The 13981-nt window shown below is 38.6% G+C and overlaps 1 protein-coding gene across 2 annotated transcripts in view; it reads left to right on the top strand.

The window, feature by feature from the left end:
- ABCB5 (ATP binding cassette subfamily B member 5) overlaps positions 1–13981 on the top strand; it is a 124221-nt gene that overhangs the window by 54293 nt on the left and 55947 nt on the right. For both annotated transcript variants that reach the window (XM_053609153.1, XM_053609154.1), the window contains 2 exons: positions 2422–2583; positions 9711–9848. In XM_053609153.1, coding sequence (XP_053465128.1) covers positions 2422–2583; positions 9711–9848 — 300 coding nt within the window. The remainder of the gene's footprint in view (positions 1–2421; positions 2584–9710; positions 9849–13981) is intronic.

Below are 13981 nucleotides of genomic sequence, written 5' to 3'. Positions count from 1 at the left end.
ATTTATTGTGCTAAGCTTGTAAAAAATATACATTCACTCAGGAATAGTCAACAGGATCTTGCAGAAGAACAATAACGGTAGAAGTGTTTTCCCCCCTTGGCTTAAGCTAAGAGTGAAGGGAAATCTTAGATTAATATGTATCAATGTTTATTTTAAATCTGTAGTAATTTTTTTTAGAGACAGAGTCTCACTTTGTCACCCTCAAGAGCTATGAAGTCACAGCTCACAGCAACCTCCAGCTCTTGGGCTTAGGTGATTCTCTTGCCTCTGCCTCCCAGGTAGCTGGGACTACAGGAGCTCGCCACAACACCTGGCTATTTTTTCGTTGCAGTTTGGTCGGGGTGGGGTTCAAACCCACCACCCTTGGTATATGGGGCCAGTGCCCAACTCACTGAGCCATGGGCACCGCCCAAATCTGTAGTAATTAAGATGGCATAGCACTGATGCAATGATAGACAAACTGAACAGCAGGATAGCATACAAAATATAAAACAGACACAAAATAATAGTCCCTGATTGATGATCAAGGCAGCTCTGCATGCAATGGGGAAAGAATGGTCTTTTTCACATATGCTGCTGGGATACTTGGTTAACTATACAGGAAGAATGTACCTCGACTCCTATTGACATCTCACACTAAAATCAATTACAGTTTAATTACAGATCTAAATATGAAAGGCAAAATGATGATGATGACTGTAAGGTAAAACACAGCAAAATATCTGTATGACAATGGAGTAAAGATCTCTTAAACGGTACAGAAGAAGTATAAATTGTAAAAAAGAAAAGATGATAAATTAGATATCGTTAAAATTTCTTGGCTCAGCACCCATAGCTCTGGGAGTGGGGCGCCAGCCACATACACTGAAACTAGAGAGTTTGAACCCAACCTGGGCCTGCTAAACAACAATGACAACTGCAACCAAAGGATAACCCGTTGTTGTGGTTGCCGCCTGCAGTCCCAGCTACTCACTACTCAGGAGGCTGAATTAAGAGAATCACTTAAGCCAAGGAGTTTGAGGTGGCTGTGAGCTGTGACACTACGGCACTCTACCGAAGGCGACATAGTGAGATTCTGTCTTAAAAAAATTTTTTTTCTTGATTTGTTCACCAAAATAGATCATTAAGAGAGTGGAAAGACAACTATAGAAAGAGAAAAAAATAATTGTAATTCATAACATCTGACAGAGTCTCTGTACCTGGAGTATACAAACAACTCAGGAAAATTGACAAAAAAAAAAAAGACAATTGCAATAGATAAATGAGAAAAAAGTTGAACAATTCACAAGAGAGAACATTCAAATTGTCACTAACATTAGTCATCAGGAAAATGGAAGTAAAAGTACGATATGATAGTACTTACCTGCTGACAAAGACAGAAAGTTCCCAGTGCCGATGAGATTACAGGCAACCATGACTCTACTGTACTGCTGGGGGGTTCTAAATTGGGGTGACCACTTTGAAAACCCATTTGGCAGAATTTAATAAAATGGAGCATACATGCATATATACCCATGGCTCTCTTAGGTCTACAACAGGTAGAATCGTGTACGCATGTTCAGCAAATAAACATGTACGGCAATCCATGCCTAACAGGGGGGAAAAACCCTGAAAACTATCTAGATGTCAATCAGGAATAGATGGATAAATTGTGGCATATTTACACAATGCAATGCTGTGTGGCACTAAAAATAAATGATCACAACTATTACAACAAAATAGATGAATCTCAAAAACATAATGTTGAACATAAATACCCAGACACAGAAGAAAGTATACTGTATCATCTCATTGCTCTAAATAGAAAACAAATCATAGTGGTGGTTGCCCTTGGTGTGGGTGAATGGTAAGAGGAAGTGGAAAAGAGTATGAAGAAGGACAGCTTCTGGGTGCGGGCAACGATGGTTTACTTGCCCTGAGATCTATGGATGTGGGCATAGTCAGTTGGCGAAAATGCCCTGCACCCTTACAGTATGTGTGCCTTTCCAAACATTGATGATCATTGCAAAAAAGTTAAAAATATTTGTTACCTTGAAATTGTATTCAGTCTATCAAGTAATATTTCTATTTTAGAGATGAGAAAAAAGAGATAGTGAGTTTAAGTTACTTACTTGTGGCTACTAATAGCCATGAAGCTAGTACGTGGCTCAAATTAAATAGTTTTTTGGTTCCTTTCCAGTTCTAAAAGTCTATGGTATTTATAAAACCACTGATTTGGAATCTAAGTAACTTTCTGACTCCCCTTTTTATTCTAATTTCTTATTGGTCTCCTTAGTCTATTAAAAGTTTCCAAATTTCTGTATCCAAGGATGAGATTCCCTAATATTTAAAATAAGGTGCAACAGGAAGTTTTCCTGAGGATTGCAGAGGCTGTTATTTCTGTTCATCTCATATTTATTTTCTATCCGTTTTGTCCTGTAGGCCAGCAAAGGCCGGACAACAATTGTGGTGGCACATCGACTTTCCACTATTAGAAATGCAGATCTGATTGTGACCATAAAGGATGGGACTGTGGCGGAGAAAGGAACACACGCTGAACTAATGGCAAAACAAGGCCTCTATTATTCACTTGCACTGTCACAGGTAATGAAATCCCACAGCACAACATTGTATTAGTGGGTATTTTTAAACTTTTCAGAGATCATACCACATTAGAAAACAGAAGTCTTAAGTTATGATCTTCAATTTCACAATACGACCAGGGTTTATTTATCATTTCTCAGTGAAAAAACTGAGTGTGACTCTTATCTTCACTATTGTGCTAGATAATACGGTGAAGATTAAAGAGAAAATGGATACACGTACCTAATACTTGCCAGGCACACTGCAAATACGCTTCCAAGCTTGTGTACGGCAGATCTGGGACAACCTAACCCTTGTGATCTTTTGATTGGAACACAAGAAATATAACACACAGTCCCTTAAAAATTAGCTATAGGGCAGTGCCCATAGCTCAGTGGGTAGGGCGCTGGCCACATACACCAAGGCTGGCAGGTTTAAACCCAGTCTGGGCCAGCTAAACTACAATGACAACTGTAATGAAAAAATAGCTGGGCATTGTAGCGGGCACCTGTAGTCCCAGCTACTGGGGAAGCTGAGGCAAAAGAATCACTTAAGCCCAAGACTATGAGGTTGCTGTGAGCTGTGATGACACGGCACTCTACCGAGGGCAACATAGTGAGACTCAATCTCAAAAAAAAAAAAAAGAAAACTTCGTTATAGAGACAAAATGTGAAATTGTGCATACAGATAATTCAAGTTGTAGGAATAAGCAGCAGATTAATGGGGAGGGAGAGAGCTCTATTGCCCATGGAGAGTTTCGTGGAAGAGGGCTTCTAGGTTAAAAGGTTGGAATTGGAGGCAGACATGGACGAGAAATCCTGGTCAACTGTCAATGAATGGGTAAGAAGGAAGTTGGTCTGCAGCTAAAACAGAAAAGAGGGCAGCTTTCCATAGTTAAAGATGAGCATTAGGATAACAAGGGTGGCATCATGGAAACTCTTGGAAGCCAGGCAGAAGATTGAGCTACTGTGTAAGAAACACCCAACAGAGTGCCTGGTGCATGGTAGATACTCAATAAACATCTTCTGAATTAAGAGATACTTCAGGGGCAGCGCCTGTGGCTCAGTGGGAAGGGCACCGGCCCCATATACCAAGGGTGCCTAGCTTGAACCTGGCCCCGGCCAGCTAAAACAACAATGACAACAGCAACAACAACAACAAACAAAAAAAAAAAAACAGGTGTTGTGGTGGGCACCTGTATTCCCAGCTACTTGGGAGACTGAGGCAAGAGAATCGCTTAAGCCCATAGTTGGAGGTTGCTGTGAGCTGTGACACCATAGCACTCTACAGAGGGCAACAAAGTGACACTCTGTTTCAAAAAAAAAGAGAGATATCAGTCCATACAGTGTGCACACAACAGCCTCACAGATGGTATAGAAAGCTCATATAGAGCAGTCGGGAAGGGATGTGGCGATGCTGGAGGCACACTGCAAATTCTCCATCTTTAGCCTCCATGCTTTTGCACGCCATGAAATCCACCCTACGGGAATCCACAGCACTTTCTTATTAGGACACATTAATACAACAAAGACTAACACAATTAGTCTCTAGAGCTCTTCATCCTAGCCCAGCTTTCTTCCCTTGACCTGGAATTCAGCTTCTTTCCAAGGGCTCTTCTACAGGTAACTAATTTCAACCCTTTTCTGTTTATTTACCGCTTCAACTTTCTGATTATATCTTTGATGTCAATATTAGTAATTTAAAAATTAGGAAATTTAGAAAGTTATGAGCCTTTACCTTATGATCAAATTGAAATCCTAGCTTTGTCCACTGTGCTAGATGAGTTATTTCTAAACACACTGTATGAAGCAATGGTTGTTAAAATTAAAAAAGTTTGAAAATGCAATATTGATTTAAAAACTTCCTGACTCGGGCGGCTCCTGTGGCTCAGTGAGTAGGGCGCCGGCCCCATATGCCGAGGGTGGCGGGTTCAAACCCAGCCCCGGCCAAACTGCAACCAAAAAATAGCCGGGCGTTGTGGCGGGCGCCTGTAGTCCCAGCTGCTCGGGAGGCTGAGGCAAGAGAATCGCGTAAGCCCAGGAGTTAAGAGGTTGCTGTGAGCTGTGTGCTGCCACGGCACTCTACCTGAGGGCGGTACAGTGAGACTGTCTCTACAAAAAAAAAAAACTTCCTGACTCACTTTTTTCAAATTAGTTCATATTTTTTATTTCCTTTAAAAATAAAAGTGAGCTTTAACGATTGAATTTGCATGATTTTCATTCCACAGTAAAGTAAATAATTTGTGAAGTTATTAAGTTCAATATTTTCAAACTAATATAAGTAACAATAAAAAGAAATAACTATAATTGAATTAACCCTATTTTGAGGTTTGAGATTTTTTTTTAAAAAACTATGACACTCAATTGCTTTGGAGCAACATATCTTTGTTTTTTATTATAATTAAAAAATCTATTATTAGGTCTTAGAGGGTTTCATGATATCGGAAAAACAAAAATGGTGTGTTTGTAGTATAGATATACAAAAATTTTAAACACCTGGCTGGGCGGCCCTAGTTCAGTGGTTAGGGTGCCGGCCACATGCTCCAGGGCTGGTGGTTTGAACCCTCCTCAGGCCTGCTAAACAAACAAACAAACAAACAAAATAGCTAATTTGTGGACATTGATTTTATAACCCGAGATGTCCCTGTATTTATTAATCAATACCAGGAGACTTTTGGTTGAGTCTTTGGGGTTTTCTAGGTATAATGTTACATTGTCAGCAAAGAGTGATAGCCTGATCTCTTCCTTCCCGTGTGGATGTGGATGCCTTTGATATGTTTATCATTGCTCTGGCTGGGACTTCCCACACCATATTGAATAGTAGTGATGATAGTCGGCATCCTTGTCTATTTCCTAAGGAAGAATGCTTTCAATTTTGTTTTTTATTATTAAATCATATCTGTGTACATTAATGCGATCATGGGGTACCATACACTGGTTTTATAAACCGTTTAACACATTTTCATCCCACTGGTTAACATAGCCTTCCTGGCATTTTCTTAGTTGTGTTAAGACATTTACATTCTACATTTACTAAGTTTCACATATACCCTTGTAAGATGCACTGCAGGTGTAATCCCACCAATCATCCTCCCTCCCCTCCCTTTTCCCCTTCCCCCTATTCTTAGGTTATAACTGGGTTATAGCTTTCATGTGAAAGCCATAAATTAGTTTCATAGTAGGGCTGAGTACACTGGATACTTTTTCTTCCATTCTTGAGATACTTTACTAAGAAGAATATGTTCCAGCTCCATCCATGTAAACATGAAAGAGGTAAAGTCTCCATCTTTCTTTAAGGCTGCATAATATTCCATGGTGTACATATAACACAATTGATTAATCCATTCGTGGATCAATGGGCACTTGGGCTTTTTCCATGACTTAGCAATTATGAATTGGGCTGCAATAAACATTCTGGGACAAATATCTTCGTTATGATGTGATTTTTGGTCTTCTGGGTATATGCCTAGTAGAGTAATTATAGGACTGAATGGCAGATCTATTTTTAGATCTCTAAGTGTTCTCTAAACATCTTTCCAAAAGGAATGTATTAATCTGCATTCCCACTGGCAGTGTAGAAGTATTCCCTTTTCTCCACATCCACTCCAACATCTCTGGTCTTGGGATTTTGTGATAGGGGCTAATCTTGATTAATAAATACAGGGACATCTCAGGTTATAAAATCAATGTCCACAAATCAGTAGCTTTCATATATGTCAAGGACAGTCAAGCTGAGAATAAAATCAAAGACACAATACCTTATACAATAGCATCAAAGAAAATTAAACACCCTGGAATATATTGTGTAAAGCATCTTAATGTGGGCACCATCATAGAACTTGGCTGAACTTCTCTCTCTCTCTCTCTCTCTCTCTCTCTCTCCACACGCAAAACTTCATATGACATTGTTGAAAGAGTATTTTGAGATTATTTTAGAGTCTTTTTCATATATACGTTTTATGGAGTTGGTTTCAAAATCCTAGCTTAGTCAACTATGTAGAAGCATCATTTTTTCAGAGATATCTCCTAACCCCAGTGAGAATGGCCCACATCATAAAATCTCAAAACTGCAGATGCTGGCGTGGATGTGGAGAGAAGGAACGTTTTTACACTGCTGGTGGGACTGCAAACTAGTAGAACTGTTTTGGAAAGAAGCATGCAGAACTCTCAAAGAACTCAAACTAGACCTCCCATTTGATCCTGTAATCCCATTACTGGGCATCTACTCAGAAGAAAAAGAAAATCCTTTTATCATAAGGACACTTGCACACTATACTGTTTATTGCAGCTCAATTTACAATCGCCAAAATGTGGAAACAGCCTAAATGCCCACCAACCCAGGAATGGATTAACAAGCTGTGGTATATGTATGCCATGGAAAACCTATGCAGCCATCAAAAAAGATGAAGACTTTACACTTTTTGTACTAACCTGGATAGAATTGGAAGATATTATTTTTAGTAAAACATCACAAGAATGGAGAAACAAGAATCCTATGCACTCAATTCTGATATGAGGACAATTAATGACCTAGTTCATAGTGGGAGGTGGGGAAAAGGAAGAGCAGGGAGAGGGAAGGAGGGAGGGGGTGGGGTGTCACGGTGTGTGACACACCTTTTGGGGGCAGCAAACAATTATAAGAGAGATTTTACCTAATAAATTTAATCAATGTAGCCTGGTTCTTTGTACTCTCAATGAGTCCCCAACGATAAAAAAAAAAAGTATGCCACAATGTTAAAAATAAATAAATAAATAAATAGCTAGGTGTTGTGGCAGGCACCTATAGTCCCAACTACTTGGGAAGCTGAAGCAAGAGAACCACTTAAGCCCAAGAGTTTGAAGTTGCTGTGAGCTACGGTACCATGGTACTCTACCAAGGGTGACAAAGTGAAACTGTCTCAATAAAAATAAATAAAGAAATAAAAATAAAGAAATTAAAAAAAAAATTTTAACACCTTATTCAAAATGGATTACCTAAAACTGAGTCCATTTGAATATAACAACACCATATAAATATTAATATTTAAAAAATAGCCAAAATATTCTGGGCATTGTACAGTAAACACAATATACATGATATCTGTGTAAACAAGTAACTCATTTTTTTTTTTTTTTTTAGACAGACTCTCACTGTGTTGCTCTGTCACAGCTCACAGAAACCTCAAACTCTTGGGCTTAAGTGATTCTCTTGCCTCAGCCTCCCAATTAGCTGGGATTATAGGCACCTGCCACAACGCCCAGCTTTTTTTTTTTTTTTTTTTTTTTTGCAGTTGTCATTGTTGTTTAGCAGGCCCAGGCCACGTTCGAACCTGCCAGCACCAGTGTATGTGGCAGGTGCCCTAACCACTGTGCTATAGTTGCTGAGCCAAGTAACTCCTTTTTGAAACTCTGTGCATACTTATTTGCCCCTATTGCCTGTGCTGTCTAAATGCATCACTATAGAAAGCATGCATGATGATCAGAAATATTCAACAGTTAATGCTGCTAGAGGAATCCTGAGAAACAGCATAGCAAAGTGGTTAAGGTTATGACCTCTGGAGCACTCCAAGTTGACTTTGCCACTTAATTGTTTTAGGACCTTGGGCAAGTCATTGAAATTCTCAAGTGCCTCACTTTTCTATAATATCTAACACAAGAGAAAAATAGCAATGTCTTTAGTGATTTCCTATGTGAAATACAAATCAGTAAAGATATTTATATACATAGCAAAAGTTATTTTATGGTCATCATTATCTTTTCTTGCAGCCTTCTCAGGAAAAATTGTCTTTGAACTAGTAAAGCATGTTCTTGAAAAAATTTATTATGAGAAGGGGTCAACGTTTTATCTTTTTTTTTTTTTTTTTTGTAGAGACAGAGTTTCACTTTATGGCCCTCGGTAGAGTGCCGTGGCCTCACACAGCTCACAGCAACCTCCAACTCATGGGCCTAGGCGATTCTCCTGCCTCAGCCTCCCGAGTAGCTGGGACTACAGGTGCCCGTCACAACGCCTGGCTATTTTTTTGTTGCAGTTTAGCTGGGGCCAGGCTTCAACCCACCACCCTCGGTATATGGGGCCGGCACCCTGCTCACTGAGCCACAGGCGCCGCCCAACGTTTTATCTTAAATTTGTCACAAAGTAAATAACTCAAAAAGAAGCCAAATAAAAGATTTCTTTCATGATAGAGAAATTTATTAAAAAAAAAAAAAAGAAAGAAAATTAAGTGGTAGCATAAAGGAATGTCTGATTAAAGATGACCGGACAGTCCAAGGATAGTTAAAGTGCACTGTACCTTTAAATGATTGATTGACAGTTGTTAAGCTTATTGATGAATCAGTACCCCTGGAAAGTCTTCCTTGAGTACCTAAATCTACCTACATCTTTCCATCTCTTCTCCCCCACCCTGGTCTGAACCATTATCGTCCTAACCGAGCTCTTCATTTCTCTCTTGTCCTCCTCCTCCCATGTCTTTCTGGGGAAGTGGTAACTTACTCTGATCACATTGAAATGAACAGAGAATATGTAGGTCCTTTATTTCAATAAAATGGTCTCATTTTTCTAAGTAGCAAGAAAAATAAAAAGTAGACCTAGATTAATTTGGTTTAGAACTTCTTCCTATTCTGCAATTTCAACAATTTCTTTAAGGTTAGTTTGATTTCTTTGAAATTTCTTATTCTTTCTTATTTTCGTTTTATGATCCCAGTTCAGGATGGGCAGAAGTGACAGAACTGGGAAACGTTATTGTTTCCTGAGATCTCCTTAGGGCCCATGACCAGCCTCACATATAAGTTTAGTATAACATATACCTAGGTGAATGTTATAGATTTATAAGCTCTAGAAAAGGCTAAATAAAAGGCATCAAAAGAGTATCATCTGTCTCAAAAAAGCGCCTTTTACTAAGACCTGTCCTTATTGGCAATGTAATTATTTGGGGTTCCTGTTACCTGTACAGGTCTTTAGAAAAGCAGTCAGTCACTAACAGTCACTAACACTTCCGTCTGAGCTGGACTTAATTAGCTCTTTGTCAAGCCTCAAAACTGTTCAGCAAGAACTACACAAGAACATATCTTTTAATAGCAAAGGCAATAACAGTTTTAAATGGATGCTTTATTACGTTCCTTTGAATTGTTAAGACATTTTCATAATGATAGCCTGTATATTCTTCATTTAAGGACATTAAAAAAATGGATGAACAAATGGGGTCAATGACAGATTCTGCTGAAAGAAATACCAGCTCCACGCCTCTGTGCTCTATGAATAGTGCCAAATCAGACTTCATTGACAAGTCTGAAGAATCCATCTGTAAAGAGGTAATGGGTCAACTATCAAGTTTATCCCACATATTCTTTAATTTTTATTTAATCCTTATAAAATTTAGGATGTATTTGCCATAAAATATTATGATAGCATTGAGTTTCTAAACTTCCCTCTGGCATCACCGTGACACTCTAAGAGGCCATCTAATGAGACTGCGTTTATGTCCGAAGTCCCTCCTTGTTGGGGCAAAAAATCTTATGAGAATGTTACGTTATTCTTTCTTCTAAGGCAAATCATAGGTTCAACAGTGCCTTGGCAAGTGTGGTAGAGAGACCACCCACTGATGATGTTCAAGATTCATGGAAGTCACAACAGAGCACAAATGCAGCCACTGCCCAGCTACGGATAAGTCCCGGCCAGCTGGTGGCCCAGGCCTCCGGGCCAGGGCACAATCTGAGTAGCCTCCTTTGCTTGGGCAGGGAGTGCTTGTTTCTGGGCTGGCTCTGCTTCACTCCTGACCCCCAGACACTACTAAGCCCTACATCACCTGCTTTAACGCTCATTCCTGTTTATCCCCCTCTTCGGTCTCTTCTTGTACCTTAAGTCTCATTTCTCCATCCCAGTTCTGCTTCCCTTCTCTGAACAAGCCCCCACACCTGCTCTGAATACTTTTCAGCACTCTTTCATAAATAGCCTTCTATCTTAACCTCGCCTTGACCCCTGCTTCTCCTAGCATCCCCATTCCTGCGCCCTAACTCTCTCCAACCCCAGCTGAGCTTTGCTGGCCCCCTCGTGCCACTTTTCAATTGTAACCTTACACACTTTGAAACCCCTCATCCTCGCCCTGTATCTCAGGTTCAGTCCCCCCAACTTCCCTGTCCACACCATCCTACACCTATCCTTGGCCCACTCTTTCCTCCCAAACTGGAGTTGGCAACCAGTCAAAAATCACCAGACAAGGAAAAAAGCAGGAAAATAGTACTCAAATAAAGAGAAATAATAATCAAGAGAAATAGGCCTAGAAATGAAACACTGAGTAGAATTAGTAGAGACATTAAATGTTTATTACAACTATATTACATATGTTCATATAGCCCCAAGATGAAGAGGAAAGGAAGTCAAAAAGCATTTGAAGAAATAATGGTTAAAAAAAAATTTTAATTTGATGAAGACTAAAAATCCACAAATACGAAGATCAATAAATTCCAAGCACTAGAAAGAAACATGCGGAATCCTACAACAAGGGATATCATACTCAAATTGCTTAGAACCATTGATAAGGAGAAAACTATGAGAGCTTTTAGAGAAAATGACACAATGTGCACAGAGGAAAAAGATTTTTAAAAGCTACAAAGTTCTTATTAGGAATAATGCAAACAAGAAAATGATGGAGCAATAGTTTTAAAGTAATGAAAAGTAAACAAACAAACAAAAAACTTCAAATTAGAATGCTACCTATAGAAAAATGCTTTTCAAAAATGAATGCAAGGCCAGGCATGGTGTCTCAAGCCTGTAATTCCAACATTCTGAGAGGCCAAGGCAGGATTATTGCTTGAGGCCAGGAATTTGAAACCAGCCTGGGAAACGTTGTAAGACCTTGTCTCTACTAAAACAATCTTTTAATTATTCAGTGTGGTGTTTTGCAGCTATAGTCCTTGCTATTATAGGTGCAGGAAGACAGCGCAAGTCCCACAATTCAAGGTTACACTGAGCTGTGACCACACCACTGTGTTCTAGCCTAGGCAACAGTGCAAAACTCTGTCTCTAAAAAAATAAACAGGCAAATTTCATGTGGTGATCAAATAATCACCACATGAAATTTCAAAGGAAATTCTTTGAACACGGAATGATACCAAGTGGAAATCTGAATTTACACAAAGGAATTAAGGGTATCAAAAGTAGTAAATATATGAGTTAATATAAAATAAGCTTTTATATTTTAATGTGTTTAAAGGATAATTTACTTTTCTTTTTTTTTTTTTTTTTTGAGACAGAGTCTTACTTTGTCACCCTCAATAGAGTGCTATGGCCTCATAGCTCACAGAAACCTCAAACTCTTGGACTCAAGCGATTCTCTTTCCTCAGCCTCTCAAGTGGCTGGGACTACAATGCCCAGCTATTTTTGGAGACAAGGTCTTGCTCCAGCTCAGGCTGGTCTCGAACTTGTGAGCTCAGGCAATCCACACCTCTCGGCCTCTCAGAGTGCTAGGATTACTGAAGGCATAGGCCACTGTGCCCAGCCTGATAATTTACTTTTCAAAAAAATAACTCTGTAGTGTGGAGTTTCTAACACAAGTACAAGTAAAATGTATGAAAATAATAGCCAAAACACTGGGAAATAGCAGCAGTAAATATTATGTTCTAAAATTCTTAAATGGCATATGATACTACCTGAAGGTAGACTGTGAGGTTAAGGACAGTCAAACTAAATTTTAAAGCAAAGAACATTACTAAGGACAATGAGGGTGTTTTTATAATTATAAAGAGATTAATTTATCAAGATCTTCCAAGAGAAGTAGACAAGTCTGCAATTATTTTCGGAGATTTCAATATGCCTCTATTAAACACTGGTAGAATAGGCTGGGTGCTGTGGCTCATGCCTGTAATCCCAGCACTTGGGAGGCTGAGGCGAGTGGATTGCCCTGAGCTCATGGGTTCAAGACCAGCCTGAGCAAGAGTGAGACCCCATCTCAAAAAAATAGCCAGGCATTGTGGTGGCCGCCTGTAGTACCAGCTACTTGGGAAGCTGAGGCAAGAGGATCTCTTGAGCCCAGGAGTTTGAGGTTGCTGTGAGCTATGACACCATAGTACTCTACTGAGGGCAACAAAGGGAGACTCTTGTCTCAAAAAAAAAAAAAAAAACACTGATAAAATAAGTAGATAGAAATTCATCAGGGATATAGATAACTTTAGTAGCATTATCAATCCACTTGACCTAATCAACATTTATAGAAGATTCCACATATCACCAGCAGAATACACCTTCAATTGCTCCTGAAACCTTTGCCAAGATAGACCATATTCTGAACTATCCCACAAGTCTCAATAAACTTAAAAGAATTTGATTAATACAAAGTATATTACCCAGTCAAAACAGAATTAAATTAGAAATCAATACCAGAAAGTCGTCTGGGAAATATTTAGAAACTAAATAATTTACTTCTAAATGCACAGATCAAAGAAAAAAATCAAAAGAAAACATCAAAAGTATTTTGAACTATATGAAATTGAAAACTTAACATATCAAAATGTATGGGATGAAGTTTAAAGTGGTACTGAGAAAGAAATTTATACCATTAAACACAAAAATCTCAAATTAATAGAGTGTTTCTACCTTCAGAAACCAGAAGGAAGAAAATAACAAGATAGATGAAAAATGAATGAATTCCAAAGCCGATTCTTTAAGAACATCAGTATTAAAAAGCTCTGAACTTACTGAGCAAGAAAAGAGAGAAGATGCAAATTGCTGATACTAAGAATAGAACTCGAATCACTACAGATTCTACATATGTTAAAAGAATAATAAAATAATCTTATGAACATTTATGCAAAAAAACCCTACGACTCAAATAAAATAGAAAATTTTTTGAAGGACACAATCTGCCAAAGCCCACTCCAGAATAAATTGACAGCTTGTATAATTTTAAGTCATTAAAAAGAAATTGAATTTGTAGTTAAAACCTTTTCCATAAAGAAAACTCCAAGCCCAGGTGCCTTTGCTGGTAAATTCTATCAAATAGAAAATTGAAGAGGAAAGAGTCCTCATTCTATGAAAATAGAATTACTCTGACATCAGAATTAGACATCACGAGAAAAGGAAATTATAGACTAATATCCCCTTTGTAACCACAGATGAAAAAATTGTAATAAAATTTAACAAATCTAATCCAACAACATATAAAAGAATAACAAGTCACAAGTGGAATTTTTCTAAGAATTGAAAGATTGGTTTACCATTCCAAAATTAATACAATTTTTCATATTAAAAAAACTGAAAAGGAAAATCTAATCATCTCCGCCTGGGAACAGTGGCTCCTGCCTGTAATCCCTGCACCGTAGGAGACCAAGGCAAGTGGATTGCTTGATCTCAGGAGTTCAAGATCAGCCCAAGCAAGAGTGAGACCCCATCTCTACTAAAATAGAAAAAACTAGCTGGGCACTGTATTGTAGTGGATTAGTCTGGGGC

This window comes from Nycticebus coucang, chromosome 11 (genome assembly GCF_027406575.1).
Source record: "Nycticebus coucang isolate mNycCou1 chromosome 11, mNycCou1.pri, whole genome shotgun sequence".
NCBI lineage: Eukaryota > Metazoa > Chordata > Mammalia > Primates > Lorisidae > Nycticebus > Nycticebus coucang.
The sequence above is the reverse complement of the archived record's forward strand: the minus strand, read 5'-3'. Positions and strand labels throughout refer to the sequence as shown.